This window comes from Chelonia mydas, chromosome 2 (genome assembly GCF_015237465.2).
Source record: "Chelonia mydas isolate rCheMyd1 chromosome 2, rCheMyd1.pri.v2, whole genome shotgun sequence".
NCBI lineage: Eukaryota > Metazoa > Chordata > Testudines > Cheloniidae > Chelonia > Chelonia mydas.
The window spans coordinates 36515579-36537715 of record NC_057850.1 but is presented as its reverse complement, the minus strand read 5'-3'; the positions used below and the strand labels follow the sequence as shown (position 1 = coordinate 36537715).

The following is a 22137-nucleotide window of genomic DNA, read 5'->3' as shown; positions in this document are numbered from 1 at the left end:
GCCTGCATTGTTCAATCCCTCTCAAGCAACTGGCATTGACCACTGTTGAAAGACAAGATACTGGGCTAGATGAATCATGGCCATGCTTATGTTCTTATGAAAATGCTGAGGAGTCCATCTGCACTAAGTGTGCTCCAATCCAGCGGGGACTGCAGGGACAAAGCAGGACATTCCCTACAATTGCTATTCTAGGCTGCTGTGGTTTCAGAAAATGGTACTGAGAGCAGGAAGACTGTTTCTCTTGTGTTCCAATTTCTAGCATCCAAGCAGAATGGAAGAAAAGGAGAAACAGTCTGACTGGAATGCAGAGAGGTGAGGAATTTGGAAGGTGGTGGAAGGAGAGTGTATAGAATCTATTGGGTGGAGAAGAGCAGAGCAGGAAAGGAGGCGGGTAAAGAGGTTGTACAGATGCAGAGGGGAGGGTGTCGGGACACAAAAAAGGGTGCAAAAAGGAACAGGAGATTGGAGCAAGAGACAGGATGGATTGGTTGGCTAGAAGCAGGGAGGACACATAGCCAAGAGGTAGATAGGTTGCACAGAAGAGGCAGACAGGCTGTGGGCACATGGGTCTATAAATACTACACGACAGTCACCTCTGGAACCTGGAATTGAATCAATTCTTACCAAGTCTCAACATTCCTCTGACGTCAGCAAATAGCTGCGATACCCACCAGCAAAGTACATGCCTCTATCCCCCTCTAGTAGCAGTCCACATGGCCTCTACCACTACCACTTACACCATATGATCAAGAAGAGATAGAGGACTGTACTGGGGATCTTAAGATCCCAAACCTGCTGATGACCTAGGATCACTATTGTTCCATATGACGGCGTTTTTAAAAAAATGTTTACATATAAAAAAAGCTAGGAAGTTATATTTAAAAACCTAACATTAAAAGAATGTTAAGATTGCTAAGCCAATTGTTCGAAAGTTAGGAAATCCCAAAATTAAGGTTGCCCGTGTAACCTTAATTCAACCTCCTTGTGCATAGGCATCATGATATATATAGCCTTTAAGCATATGATCACATACTTATTTTCCCCAGGACCCCTGCCTCGTTTAGTGCACAGTATGGACAACACTTTGGGAATGAATCACAGTTGTGTAGTGAATGACACTGTTTCTGTAGGACCCCCTGCCTCACTTGTTGCAGAAGTTTGAAGGTGGGTAGCGAATGAGGCAAGAGACAGCAGGAGGAAATAGGATTGCCTCACTGTTAAGGAATTTGAACATCACACTGTAGAACTGGATTCTAACCCTGCCCCAGCTACAGAGTTCCTATGTGACTCTGGCCAAGTCACTCACACTTAACCCAAACTTTTCATGGGGGATCACTAACTGTGCACTCCTCATTTTCTAGAAGCCCAACATGAGACACCTGGGGCCAGATTTGCAGAAGTGCTGAGCACTCACAGTTGCAACTTAGGTCAACAGGAGCTGTGCTTTGAACATATAAAATACTAAGTACTCTGAAAAAAACCTGAAGTGTCATTACTGGGCTTTAATCTGAATGAATATCAACTTACGGGAAGGGGGAAGCAGCTCACACCTTTAAGTCATGGCTTCACGCTAGCCGCAGAATTAGGCCAACATCAAAGCATCACTTGTACTTAGTTCACATTTGGAAGGTTCTCTCTGTAGATAGTAGGGATAGAGACTTGGGGGGGGAGGGGTAAATGAAAGCTTAGATGATAGAGAATAGGAATGTCATGTAGGCCAATAAATACATTATGTGGGTTGTATGTTGGATACCCCTGCTCAAAGAGAACAATCCAGGAAGAGGGCTTATGAAAGTGACAGCACCTTGAACTAAATTCATCCTTGGTTCAACCCATACTGAAGTCAAAAACAGAAGGCATAAAGTTGGTCCCTGAACATAATGGAGACTTTTAGAACTGCACAGGTACTTATGTGGTATATTTGACAGACTATTTAACTTTCTGACTCCACCTTTTCTTTAGCACACAGCACAGAAATTATTTCCCAAAAGGGAAAATAGATAAGATTATCACTTAGATCAACATCCGAATATACTACACTAAATAAAACAATCTTTAAAGATCTATAGTCAATATAAAACCTTATTCCATCAGATGGCATCCCTTCCTTCACAGTAGTCAGTGAGCCTCAGTAGTAGAGTGCTGTTAGTAACAAGAACACAGTGGCAACTGGTTTAGGGAAAAGCAGGCTTTTCAAGATCTCCTCCAATAGTGTACACATGCAGTTTTCAATTATGAGTGTGCTACAGTGCCACACGGAAACAAGCTACTGGTTCAGGGAAGGACCAGATTTTCAAGTCTCCCCCCACTTTCTGGAGGTGACATGGGTGCAAAGAATTGAATAAGTTACTGAGGACTACAGCTATCCCCAGCAGTCTGAATGTCAAGTGGTGTACTTGTGACATATGAAGCCTGGTGGCCTGGAGCTAAATGTGTGAGAGAAACCTCAGAAGCCAGGAGCCACCCTCAGATACACTTTGAAGTTCCAGTAATAGGGAATTATGTATCATATCCAATTTTTTCACATCCACACCTAAGTCTTTGGTAGGCGAGGGCATGTTTATGGATTATTTCAACATAATTCCAAAATGTACTAAAACCCATATCTTGTGAAACTTACAAACTACTTTAGGACATGATGCAATAAGGAGAGTAACAAAACACCTTGATGAAAGGTATGAGCAAGAACAGACAAAAGTAACATCAGTAAGGCAATGTGGATACTCAGCAAAGCCTAGTGCATAGCATAGGGTATATGCAAACGGATAGGTTTCTACCCTCCCCCCCCAGGAAAATTAGCAAATGATTTGTTCAGCTACTTTCCTCTAGCCTAGAGCATAAGTGTGTATCCATAGAATATCAGGGTTGGAAGGGACCTCAGGAGGTCATCTAGTCCAACCCCCTGCTCAAAGCAGGACCAATCCCCAATTAAATCATCCCAGCCAGGGCTTTGTCAAGCCTGACCTTAAAAACTTCTAAGGAAGAAGATTCTACCACCTCCCTAGGTAACGCATTCCAGTGTTTCACCACCCTCCTAGTGAAAAAGTTTTTCCTAATATCCAACCTAAACCTCCCCCATTGCAACTTGGGTTTTTAAACAGCGAGAGGGCAGTGGATTTGCAGATCACATTCTTCAAGCTAGAAGATGATCTTGAGAGTACTGGTCCTGCAAGCATGGTGGTCTTGACACATTTGGTTGGCTTTTCACAGGCACTCTATAACAAGGTGGTCTTCCCCTTTAGGGGCTGGGGAGCCTGAGGTAAGCCTGTAGTTCTGAGGCACAGTTCTTTTAGAATAGATGATTGGGCCTGGCAGAGAGGGATCATCAGACCAAGCTAGGAATGGGTCAGGTGATTGCCTGATGAGCATCTGATTCCTATAAAGGCTGAAAGAGCTCACTCTCAGGGCTTGTCTACACTACCCGCCGGATCGGCTGGCAGTAATAGATCCAGCGGTGGGTCGATTTATCATGTCTAGTATAGATGTGATAAATCAACCGCTGAGCGCTCTCCCGTCAACTCTGGTACTCCACCAGAATGAGAAGCACAAGCGGAGTCGACGGGAGAATCTCAGCTGTCAACTTACCACAGTGAAGACACCACGGTAAGTAGATCTAAGTACATCGACTTCAGCTACTCTATTCACGTAGCTGAAGTTGCGTATTTTAGATTGACCCGGCGTGGTAGCGTAGACAAGCTCTGAGAAGGGGGACCCACAGAAAGCAGGCTAGTTCCAGGGGCAGGCCCTGGAGAAGGTGAACTGCCATGCAGATGCTCTATAGGAGAACTCAGAAAGTGCTGCCAGGAGTAGCGAAGCTCTGGAAAGAAAGCCCCTGGGTCAGGGGAAAGGCAGCTGTTGGATTTATGCTGAACTGTTTTACTTCTGGTGTTTGCTAAAGATTGTCAGTGCAATGAATAAATGGTGCCTAAAGAAAGGGACTGACCAGACCCTGGGCATGGCATTTAATCATTCCAAGGCTAGGGAGACAGAACAGCAGCCTATACACACTCACAATCATTAAATGGGAGACATCACATCCTCTTCTGGATCAGATATATAGGTCAATACACAACCATAATCCAGTCCAACAATATTATCTTAAAAGGTACATTCTGAAATAGTATAGGACGAAAAGTCAGTTCTATTTTTCGGATGAGCAAAATCCTCCAAATCCAAAATTAACCACCTCAGCTCCACTTTCTCAATACCAAAAGCAGGTGCAAAAGCCTCTAGTCTTCCTAACTTACAAATACAATAATACAATTGTGAATACAAAACACAGCAGCACATAGATGATCAATGTAAGAACAGTCCAAAGTTAAATTTATCAAATTAAACCTATGGACCATTGTTCTAACGGCAATATTACATTTGAAAATAATTCAGTAAGTCTCACATTTTCAATTTGCTTTAAAATGCAGCCAAAATACAACAGCCAGTATTGTTATGCTGCAGGAATGAGGGAGACTTGTTGCATAACGTGCATTCGGGAAGCTACAGGCTACATAGTGCCTTGATTGTATAACTAAAATCTCTTTCAATTGTTAATGGTAAAACTTCATCATCTAAATATAGAATGTTTAAAGAACAAAAATCATTTTCAGTTTTATATATCACCAGATGTTGCAACCTTGTTTTAGGAGGAAAACAGAGGGGGAAATGGTTTAGGAGACAGTGCTGGGCCACAAAAACAAGCAGCCATACTTTTATCAGAAGTGGGATTTCAGGCTGAATGACTCAAAACTGAAAAGCCAGTCAGCCTCTGGGATGAATAGGTCACTGTACCACTTTGCCTGCATTTCCCAAAAACTGATTATTTCCCCTCTCCATCTACCAGTACAGCAGCCACAACATTTCCAGGTGCTTCCCCCACAGTCTATCCAGCCTTCTGGTTTTATGCTGAGAAACTCATTAAGCATCACACTATATAGCTCTTGCTTCATATTGTGCCTGAAGCCATACTGTTTAGGGTAGCAATCTTGGCAGATATAAGCTGTCTCACCCTGCTTTGACTGAATCACTGGCCCTGCACAGTGGTGCAGTTTTTCAGCAGATATTAAAAACTGAGGTACTGGTCACTCCTGGGAACAATACCTTTTTGCAGGAGTGGGACTGTTCTGATCACATTACATTCTGGCTGCCTATTTTCCCACCGTTACAAAATACGGTACTGGATACCTTAAAATTCTTTGCAACATTTCTATGTACTGTTAAATAGCTCCAGAGTTCTATCCTACAGACGGGCACATTTCAGAAGTGGGTGAAACAGTCCTGACAGCAAAGCCTGTGAAATGCTATATAAGTAATCCATTTTCATAAAAGGAAAAAAATATACAAATGAGATGGACCACTATGTGTCCAGTACGAAGTAAAAAGAGGGAGCCTCTAAAAAAAAAAAAAGCCCTCTGCCATTATACCACTGAATAAAAGCAAAAACAATTTTTTCTTTAAAGTACTTTTTAAAAGGTGACCAAGAAAGGTCAGGGTGGAAGAAAAGGTCCTCACACTTTGCTTCTTTATGCAGTATAAAGGAAGCCTGAAATTTGGGGAGGGGTAATTTTTTTTCCATTAGAAATTCAGATTTTTGTCTACCCTCTTTAACCTGGAAGACTCTACAGGCAATTGTTATGAATAAGAAATCAGACAATATAAATGAAATCTGAGAGGGGAAGCTATTTTTATTTGAAATGTTTAAAACATGTTGTGTTTGGATAACAGTTAAGAAACACTAGAGAAAAGTGTCAAAGATTTGACATCTTCAACCCCTTAATATTAAGGGTTGAGAAAGCTCGTAATCCATATTTCAGACCTATGAGTGCAGCAAAATCCGGGAAGCAGAGACTTGATATTTTTGGTATTTCAAAAGAACAAGCAGCAGGTTTTGATGTCTTCTTTGAGGTGGGGGTTAAGTTTTCAGGAACTTTACACAAAATAGAGAAGACAATTTTGCATGTCACCTATGAAGGGTGATTTAAAATTTAATCTAGTTGTAAAAATTGAACAATTTTTAAATAATTTGTAGGAAATCTTCATTTTACTTGTTTGTTATGGGGCCAGATCATCCTCTTACCTAAATAAATAGCAAGACTCATTGACTTTAACGGTGGCTGAATCAGGCCAATAGCTTGTGACCAAGGAAGTGCCACTCAGGTAAATGCATGAAGGTGGCTAAGCATTTTGATGATTGTATTAAGATAAGTTATTAGAAAATTTAGTGCAACACAGACACTTATTTGTACATATTACGTAGTGTCAAACTGCAAGGGGGTGAAGTTTAATACTAAACGCCAATTAAATTATTTGTTTAGTCTGTGATCACTCCCAACCAGCAGCAGGGCCTCATTGCACTAAGAGTTTGGAGAAACATACAGAAAGACAACTTCGGTCTCAAAGAACTTACAAACTTACAAAAAGACAAGAGATATAAAATGTGTGTGAAAGGAATATAGCATATAAGTAGTCAGGGCAATGACAAGCATAAGTCTTATAAGTTTTTATATCTATAAAAACTGAACAAAGACTTGGACCTACTATCGCTCTGATGATTTTTATATATATGTTATATCCTTCTCCCAGACGTTTTATGTTTTTTGTCATCTATTTTTATGACAAGAACTTCATTTTAGGTTTAAGGATATTTTGAGAGAGTTCCATTCCAGCTGGATAGGAAAAATGCGTTTCATTCCACAGGCTAGTAGGGGGGAAGGAGGTGGGATTGGAAAGAACTGTTGACGCAGGAGTGGATAAAGTGCAAGGGAACCTGAGGGGGAAGAGAGAAGATGGCAAGCAAAATAATAAGCAGGGAGAATTAGATTAGGCAGATGAAGAGATGCTGCAGCAGGAGAGGTTCAAGATGAAGGAACCAACAACTACTAGCAATACAGCACATGAAAAAAGAAATCCAGAGTCTAAGTTTGAGCTGAGTGAATGATGTCAAGAGGCAATGCAGGATCCTCCTGGCTATTACTGCTGATTCCCATTTGGAAGGGAGGCTGCCAAGGCTCGTGTCCTGGGAAGTGACGAAGAAGTCTGTTTTACATTAAAGCACTACTGGAATACAGTAATAATGGTCCTAAATTACCCACATCTTTGGCTGTGGCTAGTACTGGCTGCTTTGAGTAAAGAGCAGCAAACAGCTTGTGCATGTGTGTTTTTCTACACAATATTTTATATTAAAAGATAAACCTGAGAAATTATGAAAGTCTCCCACCTTCATGCTTCCATCTGCTAAGTTACAATTCTATTGTCACAAACTAAATCAGCAAAACTGAACGTCATACAGCAGTAAAACAGCAGTGATCAATTGCTTCTGTTGACTCAGCGAAGAGGTATTAAAAACAGCAAAACATTTTGAAAACTCCCTTTGTAACTGGTATTCTTTAGTAAAACCATTTTAGCTATGTATGGTATTACAACAAATTCATTGCAGTTGTCTTTTAAAACTTGCAGTTGCAGGTTCTCACTGCACTCCTCCTACAGTTTGACCAGCCTTTAAAAAATAAATAAATAAATAAAAAGGCATTTGGGAGCATTAACCTATTCCCAATGTAAAATGTTTTTGAAAAATACAAAATGAAATGAGAAAACCAACTGGAAGAGGAGGGGCAGAAGACACTTTGGAAAGATCATTTCTGCCAGGAGAAGGGAGCTGGAACAATAGGGCATGGGGAGAGCCTGAACCAAAAACCTGGAAAAACGAACAAACTAACGTAATTAATTTCCTCAATTATTTTTAAATCTACAAAGAAATCCTTAGGAGCCATTTTACAACATAGTTTTGGTGGGGGTTTTTGGGTAACAATCTTGTCCCAATCCACATCTATCAAACTAATAAGTACAGAGAAAGACAATGCATGCAAAATATACCATTATCTTAATCAAAGGCCCATTTTGTAACTGCAATAAGATGAATTGTGTAGTAGTGTTGATAAATGCACAAACTGTTTGCATTTGAAGCATTTCTCCTCAAGCCCCAACACACCTAAGATGTACAGCCTGTCGTGTCTTAAGATTTAATTATCAAGACTTGGCAGGGGAAGGGGTGGGGGGAGAGCACTCTCTCATTCATCAGTAGGAAAGTTCCCTGGGCAAACGGGGACCAGCAACAACAGAATGAAATGCAGAATTAAGACAGTTTTGCTTTGCTAAAAGACTTATGTTTCTCAACAGGCATGGTAAAGGCAAACTCCATATTTAAGTTCTGCTCTGCAATTAGATTCCCACACAGGCAGTTTTTTGAACTTATGTACATCCAACTGCAGCATCAGGACCTTAGTAAACATTAGCCAACGATGGAGGATACAAAAGATGGGGCTGGTCAGCAGGATTGAGGAACTACATCTTAATAAGCCTCACAACTTCCCCAACAAGTGCTATGTTTGAATCTCAGATGGGTTGGAGTTGCATTTGTAGTATGGACTTTGAGTAAACAGATTTAGCTCTTCAGCAACATTTTTCAAACTGTGTTACAAATCTTTAGCGTCACTTCTTTTGAAGGTGAATGTCATATCCTATGTGGTTTAGGTTCTACAACCTGTGGTTTTCACACAGAAGCCACTCAAAGAAGCAAAAATGAGAAAAACTTCAAGATTAAATGAACAATCCTTCAGATCCTGATTTTGTTTTGGAATAGCTAATCACCATCCTGAGCACTATGCTTGTATCTTGCATCTCCTTTCCCACTTTTTGATTGTGTCTTTATAGATCAGCATTTCAAACATGTAACAGACATCATCCTGCCACATACAGGACCTAGTTGTCTTACAACGCAAAATGCGTGAATAGTGATAAAGCCAACTACATATTTATTTATCTATGCTCTTGTATAACCTTACAAATGACCAGTTTAAAACAATCATTATGAATGGAGGTGCTTCTCACATATTCACAACTTTCAGAAATTTTCCATGTTTTGTCTCAGAAAGTAGGTTTTCTGTGCAACAAAATCCTGTTATCTGTCTTCTGAATCAGTGGGATGGTGCAGGTAAAATATTTCTCCAAACTTAAAAGGTTCTGCCAAAAAAAGGATGGCGGGGGGAAAGAGGTTTAAAATTTGAAAGTGGATACTTGGTATGCAGGTGAGCCATTGCTTCAATGAATTATTTCAAAATTGCTTAATGACCACAGACTCTTCATTTGAGAGGGGTATTGCTCCAGGTTAGACACAATGCAGATACATGTACAATTTGAACTGCACACTTCTCAAACTTGTTAAAAGGCAGTCTTTGCCTAAGTTGTTTGTTACCTCAACTTCCATCTTCTTGTCCCCAGACAGTCCCCCAATCTATTCATTCTACCTACCTAAGTTTTATTCTACTGCCCACCACTGTAGTATATGACACCCAGATCCTCACAGGTATTTAGACTAACTTCCACTAAAGTCCATGGGGTAAATCTCTTTGAGATTCTCAGCGTGATTGCCTTCCATGTAAAAAGTCTCCTGCAAGAGAGACTTCATGGAGTCTCTGACATGGTTTTTTAAAATATTCTGTGCAATCTAAACCATTCTAAGGGGCAAGGAGGCTGCAGAGCTGACATGTGGTGCGGTAATAGAAATAGGCTATAACAGGAATGTTTTGCAAACTTAACTACCGAGGATGCTACGAGTGCAACCACTATAAAAGATGAGCATTCTGTCAGTTACCCTGAACCCCCATCTGTGATATATATAATATGCACACCCCACATTTAAGACAATATTATAATTACAAAGTCATAACTGTAAAAATAAGTATAGCTGCAACATACTGGAAAACTGTAGTATTTAGGTATACTGTTTGGGTGAAGCAATGTATAATTTACATTTATGTAAAAATTTCTTTCATTTTTGTATCTACTATATCCCTCTAAATAGTCTTTCTAGTTACTAAGAACATATGATCACACACAAAATCTGTTTTAAGCCTAACTTGTGGATTTATGGCACCAAATTTATCATGTTACAAATTCATTCAGCATGGCAACTAAAGCAACTGTCATCAGGAATTATTTTAACGTATGACTATATACTCAGTATGTTGAAACTAACCACATTAGTATACGTGATTAGTTGGTTATAGGTTTTAAGTTTTACAATGAATTAAAACATTGCAAAAATATCTGTACTAGTCACAAAAATCCTACTTTTGTATATGATCAAAATCTGAGTATTTTTCTGATTTACATATCTATCCTCAAGATGTGGCCAATATAATCTCAATCCATTGGGCTAATCTAGCAAGACTAGTAAACACAAAGTCTGATCCCAAAGGCAATCCTAAAACTGGAGGGTGGAGGGGAGGGAGGACAAGGGATTGGAGAATGTGTGTGACCAGCCTGCTACCCAGATAAACTCTTCCGCTGGCTCTGCTCAGCCACTTGCACCTCAGATCACACTTTAGGAAGCGTATGCATAGCCAATTATGCATGTGCTGTCCTCGAAATCAAGTTTGGGGTGCAGTGGCTGAGCAGAGCCTATTACTACTGACATTTAAGAATAGGCCTTCTCCCCCCAAACTCTTCATTCCCATTTTCAGTCTCAGGTTTGAGATGCCACTCAGAAAAAGAATTCACAGTTTGTATCTGAACATCAGATTAGAAGTTTGTCCTTGAGGAAGGTACACAAAGTATGCATACAATGCAACTTCACTTTAAAAAAATCTTTAACAACCCAAGTGCTAACATGACTGCAGAAAAGTTGCATCAACCATACTTATTTGACAACCGAACTAGAGAACCAAGTTGTCCATGGACAAGTGTCAATTAAAAAAATTTATTTATTTTTGCAGTCTGAGGCTATGTCTACACTAGAAACTTCAAAGTGCTGCCGCTGGAGCACTCCCACGGCAGCGCTTAGAAGCGAGAGTGTGGTCATGCACTGGTAACCCACCTCCACGAGGGGAATAGCTCCGAGCGCTGGGAGCACTGCTCCCAGCGCTCGGAGCCTGTCCACACTGTGCTCTTGCTGCGCTCCGGGAGGTGATTTTTCATCCTCCTGAGCCAGCAAGTTAGAGCACTATAAAATGTAAATATGGAAAAGCCCTGAGCTTCTATACAAGTCCTTTACATAATAAATTTTGTGACTACAAAACTAAAGAAAGTGCAGACAGAGCTTTCTGAATATTTTAACCACAGTGGACTCTGTCAAGAATATAGCCAATAGCAGCTAAAACCGAGAAGTTGGTGACCTTGCTACATGACTTACCCTTAAAATAAAAAAAAACCACAACATAAGCCCTAATTCATCAGTGCATAAGTCAACAATTGCTTTCAACCTGTGGTCCCCGGACCTCTAGGGGTCCACAGACTATGTTTAAGATTTCCAAAGAGGTCCGGCACCTCATTCAACATTTTTTAGGGATCCACAAATGAAAAAATGTTGAAAACCGCAGCACTAACAGCTTGGAGTTTGGACAAAACGTCTCCTATTGGCAGGCTATTCCACAATTTTACATTATAGAGATTCTTGTAACTTTCTTCTGGAGTATCTGGTACTGTCTGACCACTATCATAGACAGGATACTGTGCTACACAGACCAAAGATCTCAACTGGTACAGAAAGGTCTTTATAGTACAAAGGTTCGCATACTGCTGCCTGCAGACCATTAGCAGTCTGAAGAGCTGGTGGTCATATGGCTTCTTGTCACCACCTCCTAAATTGCATTAGGGAGAACTACAAATATACTGAATATTTTCTAAGTCAGAAATTGCTGTAGTTGCCAGAGATGTTGTGTAATCATCAATGGATGAGGAGATGATCGACATGAGTATCTCTATTAAAACACAGTTTACCCTATGAAAGAACTCGAGAATTCCTTCTACCCCGATAGACCCAATAGAACACGAATTTGGATATAAGGCGGTAAAGCAGCGCTCCAGGGGGGAGGGGTGCGTGGGGGCTGCACACTCTGGTGGATCAAAGCAAGTTCGATATAAAGTGGTTTCACCTATAACGCGGTAAGATTTTTTGGCTCCCGAACACAGCATTATATTGGGAAAGAGGTGTACAAACCATTACAGAATTGGAACAATTTGAACAGAATTTTTATCTTATCTTCAAAAAATAGTTCTATTATGGAGTTGTTTGTACTTAAGTACTGTTAAACCTTTTGGGATAAAATGGTGGATTTTGGCAACAAAGACTGGTAAAGGAAAAAAATTCTACAGGTATGCAAAGATAGCTCTGTTTCCAGAAAGTGATTATTAGTATTAAATTAATCCTTATATAATCAATTACATACAAACTTGGGTCTGTTACAGACAGGGGCATACAAGTTTTATTGTTTACTGCCTAGAAACATAAGCTACAATCAATGGCCAATACCTAAAAATGTGTATGAAGTATTGTAAATAAAAGTTTATCATCCCACGTCATCACACCGTATTGGTTAGCTTTCACAACATACAGCAGTCTAAGAAATCAATATCCTTGATCTTCTAACAGCAGCATTATGAGGAGTTTTAAACATAAATTTCTAATTTGTTTTTTCAAAGGAGGGGATTGTTCCAAGACTAAGCTTTTCAGATACTGATACCTTCCTCAAGACAATAAATAGATACAGTAAAACCTCAGAGTTACCTCGGGAATGGAGGCTGTCCGTAACTCTGAAATGGTCTGCAACTCTGAACAAGACGTTACGGACTTCAGCGGAGGAGTTTGGGCTGCAGCTCCTGACTCTAGGGGCCGCCAGGACTCCCAGGCTTTAGATCGGGGGGGGGGGGGGGGGGGGGCGCCCCACTGGAGCATCACTGCTTTAGATTGGGGGGGGGGGGGGGGGAGCGCTGGAGCTTGAGGCTTCAGCTCCGCTGCTCCATTCTGGTTTCAGCCCCGCAGAGGGCGGCAGGATCAGGGCTTCAGCCTTCTGCTCCCAATTTCGGGTGTTAGCTATGGGTGGGGTGGGGGGGAGCGCTGGGGCTGAAACCAGCACTCCCCTTGTAGCTAAAACCCCAATCCCCAGCGCCCTCCACCCCCACCCAAAACCAGGAGCAGAGCTGCAGAGCTGAAGCTCCAATCCCCAGCATGTGCCCCCCACTCACACCCCCACCGACACACAGAATCCATCCCTGGCATTGGTCCCCTCAACCCCACACTGAAACCGGGAGCAGATCCGTGAGGCAAAAGCCCCAAGCCCCAGCACTCCACCCCGGTCTACAGCCCTGAGCCCCACTGCTCCCAAGGGTCAGAAGCCACAAGCCCCACTTCTGCCTGTAGCCCTGACCCCAAACACATACCCTGAGGCTGCAGCCCCAACACAGTACATTATTTGCTTTTTTTGGTCTGCACTGCTGCCTCATTGAGGACTTTAGGTTTCACAAGGTGTCTGGTAGACTGATAAATCCGTAACTCTGGTGTTCATAGCTTTTAAATACAGTAGACCCTCGATGTTTTATCGTAACTTATTACAGGAGGCAGACATGTCATTCCCATTAAAACTTCTGGATTAAGTTTTAATCCCATAGGCATTTAAGAGACTAAGTCCTTCAAACAAAATCCCAACACAACTGACTTGTAACTAAAGTCTTGTCTACACAAGAAAGTTACAATGGGTAAAAGGCTAATTAGAGGTCATGGACCCACCAGTTCCCTGCCTCTCCCCAGATACCCTTTCTGCATCAGTGAAGGAGCGCCTGTGGAGCTATACTCCATGAGGTACACACTGCATCCATGGTGTCCAGCCCTGGACACATTAAAACGCTACAAAGCAAAGGGATACCCCAAGTATATTAATATCTTTACTGCCAACTGTCTCAGTAGCTAGGCACTTCTGTTTTAAAAATTAAAGCCATAAACTATTGTGTCACCTGTACTCTGCAGAAAGAAAATTTCTAGATCATCAAGTTGCAGACTGCATCTTGAATTTTAATTTTTCCTATTTGGTCTGCAGAGGAGAAATTGTTTGGGGAAATCTCCAAGTCATCTATTTTTCTAACAAATATACTACTGCTCTGGAAAAGCTTCATTAGTTCAATTCATCCTAAACAAAGATGAGCAAATCAGTTAACCATTTCAAAAAATGAATCCTAATACGAGCCCCACATATTGCCTTCCTTTTAAACACTATCTTGTACTTTGTTTTCTCCAGAATAAACAGCTTCTAGACAACTACTGAATACCTTGAATAAGTTATTTTAACAATACTTCAACTTCTATGAGACAGTACTAAGGGACATCACCAAGGTGGACTCCAGCTATTTTCAAAAACAAAATTAAAAATCAATTTCAGGTACTACAGCTGTTCAAGTCCCCTTCCCAATTTTTGTGGGTTCTACAATCATTTCTTTAAAATAATTTCTTTCCTTTCCCCTGTTATTGCATGAAATGCCTACTCAGATAAAGAGGAGACTAATTATGTTGGGGGAAATTAGTGCAAACTATACGCTAACTGCAGTCAAATTCACAAAGTGAAAAGATTTTTCCTCAAATTTCAGGTGTTATTTGTAACAATAGGAGGTAAAACATTTTCAGAAAACAGTGCTCTTTTAATTGACTTTGCCTCTTTCATACATTGTATCTGCTGCTCTAAATTTACACTGGTTAAATGCCTTATTTTAAGATCTGAGACCATCCAATATCTTGATTCACAGGAGAGTTACATGTGTAAATTCCTCATGCTTCAACAGGAAATATATCCCAAATATTAAATTTAAACACTTGATACTCATCCATTTATGATTTCAGGAGACCAACATAATGTAGGGGTTTTTTTGCAGAGTATTACAGCGGGCTGTCAAAATGGAATTCTGCTCACAAAAATCAGATCGAGAAGCAATTAAAAGCTGCAGTGGGGATGGAGAAAAGTGACTTTGCCTGCTGACAATATTCATGGTAGAAAGAACAGCAAGTCTAGAAAAAGAAAAGCAAACTCTATAAAATGGAAAAAAGATGTGGAAAAGCATCTTACAGCTCAACAGGGATTTCTAAATGCATATTTATGTGAAATCACAAGTATAAAGCTATCTAGGCCCTGTTATATTGTCACATTATAGCAATAAGTAGTACTGCTATAAACAAAAATGAATTGGCATTTCCTGAATAACACCCACCACACAAACCCTATTTATGAACCCCTTTGAATTCAGTGTTACAAGTTCTGATACACATTTACCACATTTCTAGTAAAATTATGTTTGTGAAGAGGATACTTACAATTTTCTGCTCAGATCAAGAAGACACTTGATTCAACAGAAGTCACTGCTTAATAGCACTTTTACAGCTTTTTTTCTATGTATTAATTACCACATTTTTTTGAAGCTTCCTGTACTAAATAAAAAAGTCTTAAGGGCTGGTGCTGTGGTAAAATAAATTTAGGAAGTGCCAGAAGGACTGAAGGGTCATATTCAGTACAGATAACTGAGGGGTACACACCTTGTAATTCTTGTAGACGAAGGTAATTGCATTTGCACATACCGGGAGCTTCTTGAATTCCTTCATTCCAGGCCACAAGCTCCCCTTGTGCCATTCATCTCTTACAGCAGCACCACACAACTTCCTCCAACCCCTCCCTCATGTTGGGACTATGTGTACCCTCCTATACTACCACTACAACACACCAGGATCCCTCAACCTCCTCCCTGCCAGGGGTCCGTATACCTCCCATTCTCCATCTTCCCATACCAGAGTTCCCCAATCTTCTCCTCGTGCCAGCTGTCAGTTCTCTGTGCTCTCCCATTACTCCTTCCCCCTATGTCAGAGGTTTTGTGTTCTCCCCATACCAGGGTCTCCTAATCGCCCCACACTAGAGGGTCCAGAGTGCTCTCCCCATTCGTCCACCCACATTCCAGAATCCCCCATTCTACCACCCATAGGAGGGGCTCTGTGCACATCTGCTTTCCCCATTCCTCCTCTTCCACCATAGCAGGGTACCCTACACTTAACGCCTCTTTCCCTACCCATTCCAGTGTCCCCCATTCACCCTACCCCCCAGGGGCTGTGCTCACACTCCTATTACGCCCACTGTTATTTTTCCTTGTCTGGGAGGAAAAAGTCATTCAATGTATTAAGATGTTAAACTCTGCTGGGAGGACACACAGAGATGAGCCAAGTATATTGTTATGCTGGAAGGCATTAATGGGTGTCATCAACCTGTTTGATATATAAATAATTGCAGAGGTGCTTTTCTAATTGGATAGCTGAGACGCCATATATCCACCATTTTTCCCCTCTCATTTTTCCAATTTTCCCCCAAATCACTAGAATTCTGACAACTGACCCCGAGTACTTTTCTTGTTATTTTGGAATTGATCAAATGTGGTGTTCAAAACTTACTGCATTACTGAGAAACAGAGAAATGCAGGTTAGCTGAATGTAAGGCCTTCACAAGCTCAGCCAATAAACAAGACAGGTGATGTGTAAAAGAAAAACCTGGAGCATTCCTTCAATACACTTGGAGCAATGTGCGTAATTACATGCTGAATAACAGTCTCGTCATATTTTTTAAAAACATGCTGGCTCTTTCAAGATCAAAAAATCTTCATATACCAGAAGTTAGGTGAAGAAATGGAAATATCCCAGCACTGTATCAGTGCTCACCTTCTCCTGCAGGAAGCAACTGCATGCCATACAAGAACGCATTACTGTGAAGGAGGTCAATCTCCCAGCAGTAGTTATGCCGCCTCTTTTGGGAAACACATGACAAACAGTGTCCTGTAAGATGTGTCACCGGGTCACTCCAAAAAAGTTACACCCAACTGACAAGCTTCAGGTCAGGGCCCCCTTTTATCACTACAAATCTCTCCTCTCTGTTTAAGGTCAAAGATGAAGCAGTTTGGGTGAAATATGATCCTTAAAATGACTTACTTTGCTCACTGTAAACATTAAGCCCCCTGAATCTCAGACGTTGTTTAATGGAGTCATTTCAGCACTCTCTCTTTTCCTACTCCAAATTACTCAGTGAGACATGATCATGGAAGCAGCCTAGATCTATGCTCAAACCTGGGAGGCAGCAAAGGACGGAAGTCCATAACCAAAGGCCCATACAGCCTGATAAGAAAGAAGATTACTTGGATTTCCACCCTATAACTAAATCTATGACTTCTCTATTATTAACCACAAACAATTTGACAGGGAATTAATATGAGTTGAGAATTTATCAATTCAGATCCTATTGAGATTTTATATTTGTGAAATTTACTAGCTGCAAAAAACTCTATTAATAAGTATTAGAAGAAGACAACAGAGAATTCTAAGATGTCTCACACCTCTTGACATTTAAATAAAAGGCTTCCTTTCTTCCCCAGGCCTGTTTTAGTTTCTTCATAACTTGCATTTTTCTCACCGTATTCTAAAATATAATTGTAAAGTTTCCAAACACCACACTCAAAAATGCAATGTGTTTCCATGTCTCTCTCCCCTGCCTGAGCTACCACAGTCAGCACTTTACAGAACAGCCCTTTTCAAAATAAAAGCCTAAAACCTAGTACAGACATTTATATTTATCCCACTTTCTACTTCCCTCCCCGTCCTTGTGTATGTTCTATCATTTTAACCCCCTATCTCCCAACTGCATCGTCTGTCAATTCATCGTTGATTTATATGGACAAATTTTTGCTCCTCCTCAGCCCAGGAGTAATGATAACCCACTTCTCAGATGCGGAGCCTGGTACAACCCCGGTGTCCCCTGACCAGTGAAAGCTGGGCGGAGAGAAGCGGGGAAGGGAGTGAGACACTCACTCGCAGAGGTCACGATCTCCCAGCACCCAGAGTCTGCGGTGTCCGGGGACTATAAGGAAATGACCATGTTTTAAACCGTGCAGCTAGGCGCCTCCCCTCGCCGTCCCCGCAGAGAGGGGACAGGGAGAGAGAGTTGACCCACCCCTCTGGTAACCCTCTTCTCTGCCCGGTGTCCAATGTAACTCTTCACCGGCCCCGCGGACACCCACACGGCGAGGCTTCCTCCCCTTCCCAGAGCCCCGCCACACGCCGCGCTCCGGCCGCCAGACACATGGGCCCGGCCCCTCCCCTCACACACGGGGTCCGGGCCGCGCCCCTCCCCTCTCCGCCTTGCGTCCCCCTCAGCCACATGGGCCTCCCCTCACCGGTCATTAAGCTGGTCCTCGGTGCCCGGCAGCGGGTGCACCACGAAGTGGATCGATGTCATGTTGCGCTCCCCCCCCCCAGAGGCAGGCAGAGGCCAGGCACACAATGGGGGTGGGAGGGCTCGGCGTCTCCCCCGGGGCGGCGGGGGCGCTCGCACCCGCAGGCAGAGTCCTTCCCTCACCGCAGCGACGCGACGCGGAGCGGGGTGCGGGGGCCCGCGACGGCAGCGTCAGGAAGAGACTCGCTCCGCGCCGCACTCACACACGCACCGCCATCTTAACTTCCAGCGGCCCCTTCTCCTTTCTCCCTCCCCTCCTCCTTGCGCCGCGCCGGGCTGGGCGGGGTGCTGACTGACCGACCGCGATGTAAGGCACGCGCTTACTGGCGCCTGGGAGGCCCATCGGCAGTGTGTCTGTAAGGTCGTAGCGGATTGGGCCAGCTAGTCTGTGAAGCGCGAGTACGTCGGACGTGAAGTACGTCGAGACCACGTGCTCCTGGGAGAAGCGGTGGGGGGTGGGGTTGCGGCGCGGTGCCCGCTCCGGCGCGGGGGAGGGGAAGAGGGCGCAGCGGTGTGGCTCGCTATGGCTGGCGGGAGGCCGGCCGGCCCGCCCGGTCACCCGTGCTCGGCTCCCGGCGGCAGCTTGAGGCTTCTTCCGGCCTGGCGCGTCTGGGCGCTGGTCCGCCCCAGTGCTGCCTGGAGGGCTGTGCCGAGAGGGCGACCCCGGCACTGGCAGGTCGGGGTTCGGGGCCTCCGCTCTGCATCCGCCTCGGGCGGCGTCTCCCGGGGAACGCTGGGAGCCCAGGCCGGCGGCGGCTGGAAGGCGTTGCCGCACGGGAGGGGCGGGCTGCCCGCAGCAGGGGCCGGACTCACCGTTTCCTCTGCCCGCCGGGGTCTGGGGGGGGCTAACATCAACAGGCGCTAACTAACGACACTGACCACGGTGGTCTGGACGCTTAAATACTTGTGAGTGGACCAGGCTAGCGATTACAGTCGCGTTTGCCAGCTAACCAGTAGCTAATACGGCGACAACCGAGTCCAGAAGAGGCCTACTCTCTGACTTGGGGTGTCTTGAAGACTTTTCCAACCATCAGGGTAGCAGGAAAGAATACTCTTTTTCTTTCCTTGCCCCAAGCAGCTGTAGTGTGTGGACAGTTTAGCCCTGTTTCAGTCATGTTCGCTGGACAGGGAGGGTGAGTCTGAAACATAACTGAAGTGGTGTTAAAAGCTATCCACAGCTGCTTTGGGGAGGGGAGCGATATTCAGTCTTGACTGTGGATCGAGCCTGAGATGTTGCCTTTCAGCATCTAGCATAAGCTTACTGTTGCTGTACCCATTTGTAAGGATCGATAACTGCACTTTGCAAAGGCAGCAAGAGGGATACTTTCACCAGCACTAGAGTCAGTTAAATAGGATTTCCCTCCCCACGATTGCAAACTACATGTATTTTCAACTTGTGTAGTCAAGTGCACTGACTTGTCACAATTTAAAAAGCATTTGTTTAAAACATTTAGATTATTCACACGCTGGGTTGCCAACATGGAAAATTGTAATTTAGTTGGTCAGCAGTTATAGTGCTTGCTGTTTTGTTCATTTGATCAAAAAAAGTTTCACTTTGGTTTATTTTTTTTATTGATCATGCTTCCACACACCAGAACAATGTTGCAATGTGTAGTTGCAAAATCACAGGGCTTTTTTTTTTTTTTTTAAAGTAGGAATTTCCACAGTGGAATAAACGTGGTCTACTAGTCTAGTGTGCTATTTCCAACACAAGCCACAGCTGTGTGTTTCAGAGAGTGGTGTAAGAACCCTGCAGTAGCATATGTGAGGGGAGAGATTCCACATAGTTCTCAGCCTGATCTATTAGGTATTAAATGTTGCGCTGTAAGGCTTAAGTCAATATCCCCTTCCAAAAATTCTTGATCTCCATGAATATCCGATCCTTTGTCCATATTAAAACAACCTTCCTCTAGCATTTAACAAAAGGGTGTTATAAAAATGTCTTTACAAAACCGAAGTTTTGTCCAACTCTCTCTAACATCTCATCTACACAATGATTATATCCTCCCCTCCCTTGCTGGCTTATGATGAAAATGGCTCAGTAGACTGTGACCCTTGTCTCTAGAGAAAGAAGGGTTACGTGGAGTATCACAGTGAGCCTCTGAGGCTAGCGAAATCCACCAGGAAACGCGGGACCCACGGAGGCAAGGACAGAGCTTTGTCACAACTGGTGTCAGGAGTGGGACTTCATTCACAGCGTGGCGGAAGAAAGAGGTTTTAAAAAAAAAAAAGTGCACTGGGGTTTTGGATTTTTTTGTTTGTTTGTTTGCTTCGTACCACAATGGAGGAGGTGGTAAGAGCTCTGGTACAAGCCACGGCAGCCCAGCAGGAGGCCACCCGAGTTCAGGCAATGGCACAACAGAAGTCTATGCGGCTATAGCAGGAAACCAATCAATTATTTATGAGCCAGGCGACCCAAGATTGTGCCCTCTTGAGAGAGGTGGTGGACCAGCTGAAGATCCTCACCTCCCAGGCCCGGGGGTCCAACGGGACGTGAACCCTGAGGGCCACTGGTTGTCTGCCAAAGATGACGTCAGGAGATGACGTAGAGGCATATCTCCTCTCATTCGAAAGGACTGCTCAGCGTGAGGCGTGGGCCAGCATTCTCACCCCTTTTTTGTGTGGAGAGGCCCAGAAGGCCTTCTTTGACTTGTCTGCCATGGATGCCACTGACTATACCCGTCTGAAGGCAGAGATCCTAGCACAATCAGGGGTAATGGCAGTGGTAAGGGCCCAGAGGTTCCATGAGTGGAAATACCAGGAAAACAAACCCCCGAGGTCCCAGCTATTCAACCTCATACACCTCGCACAGAAGTGGTTACACCCGGAGGTGTGCAGGCCGGAGGAGATTTTGGAGACCCTGGTCATCGACCATTACATGCGGGGACTGCCGCCAATTCTCCACAAATGGGTAGGCCAGAATGATCCATCCACGTACAACAAGATGATCACACTGGTAGAAAGACGGATGACAGCCAGGGAACTGACCCGACTACCCAAGGAAGGCCCCTTTCGAAGCAAGCACCCAACCCTGGAAGGTTGGGCAGCCAAACCCCTGGGGAGTCCTAGGTGGAAGAAGGGTGGGGCTGAAAACGAGCGGGGACCCCAGAAGAAAGGGATTGGCCTGAGTGGGGGGAACCCTGGGACTAAACCCCCTAACTCCCAGGATAGGGGAGTGATTAAAAGCAATTATAGATGTTATGCATGTGGGGAATGGGGACACATAGCAGCACAGTGTCCCAGCACCAAGGAGCCTATGCAATGTAACTTGGGGGATTGGGAGGTCCCATACTCCCTTATCCACCTCGCAGGGGTCGCATTAGCCCCGCATAATTACACCAGGCCAGTGAGGATAAATGGAGCAGAGACTACAGCGCTTGTGGACTCTGGGAGTGCTATCACCCTCATACATAAAGATGTCCGACGATACTGCACCTCTTGTCCAGAGTGTCAGTTACATAGCCCTCCCCCGCACTTGCGGGCTCCTTTGATACCTCTTCCAATAATAGAGGTTTCTTTCGAATGGATAGCCATGGATCTGGTAGGGCCCCTAGTAGGGCCCCAACATGTGCTTGTTGTACTGGACTATGCAACCCGGTACCCGGAAGTTGTTCCCTGCGCAACACAGCTTCCAAGACAATAGCTAAGGAGCTAGTACAGATCTTTGCCTGGGTTGGGCTACCCAAGGAGATATTGACTGATCAAGGGACACCTTTCGTGTCCAAGTTGATGAAAGATCTCTGTTCATTGCTCCATGTATAAGCCCTACGGACTTCTGTATACCACCCGCAAACAGATGGCCTTGTGGAAAGGTTCAATAGGACCCTCAAGGCCATGATCAGGAAAGCGTTGAGCCGGGATGGGAAAGATTGGGATACCCTATTGCCTTACCTCATGTTCGCCATCCAGGAGGTTCCGCAAGCCTCCACGGGTTTCTCTCCATTCGAACTACTATATGGGCGCCACCCTCGGGGCATATTGAATATAGCCAGAGAAGCCTGGGAAGGGGAGCCAAATCCCAGAAGGAACATAGTTGAGCATGTACTGCAGATGAGAGATCGGATAG

General features: G+C 43.8%; 1 protein-coding gene across 27 annotated transcripts in view; it reads right to left on the bottom strand.

Moving 5' to 3' along the window:
• Positions 1-20270, bottom strand: part of UBR5 (ubiquitin protein ligase E3 component n-recognin 5) — a 140253-nt gene extending 119983 nt beyond the window's left edge. For all 27 annotated transcript variants that reach the window (XM_037892168.2, XM_037892171.2, XM_037892173.2 and 24 more), the window contains exon 1: positions 18013-20270. In XM_037892168.2, the coding sequence (XP_037748096.1) occupies positions 18013-18074 (62 nt within the window). In that variant the 5' untranslated portion in view covers positions 18075-20270. The remainder of the gene's footprint in view (positions 1-18012) is intronic.
• Positions 20271-22137: the final 1867 nt, after the last annotated feature.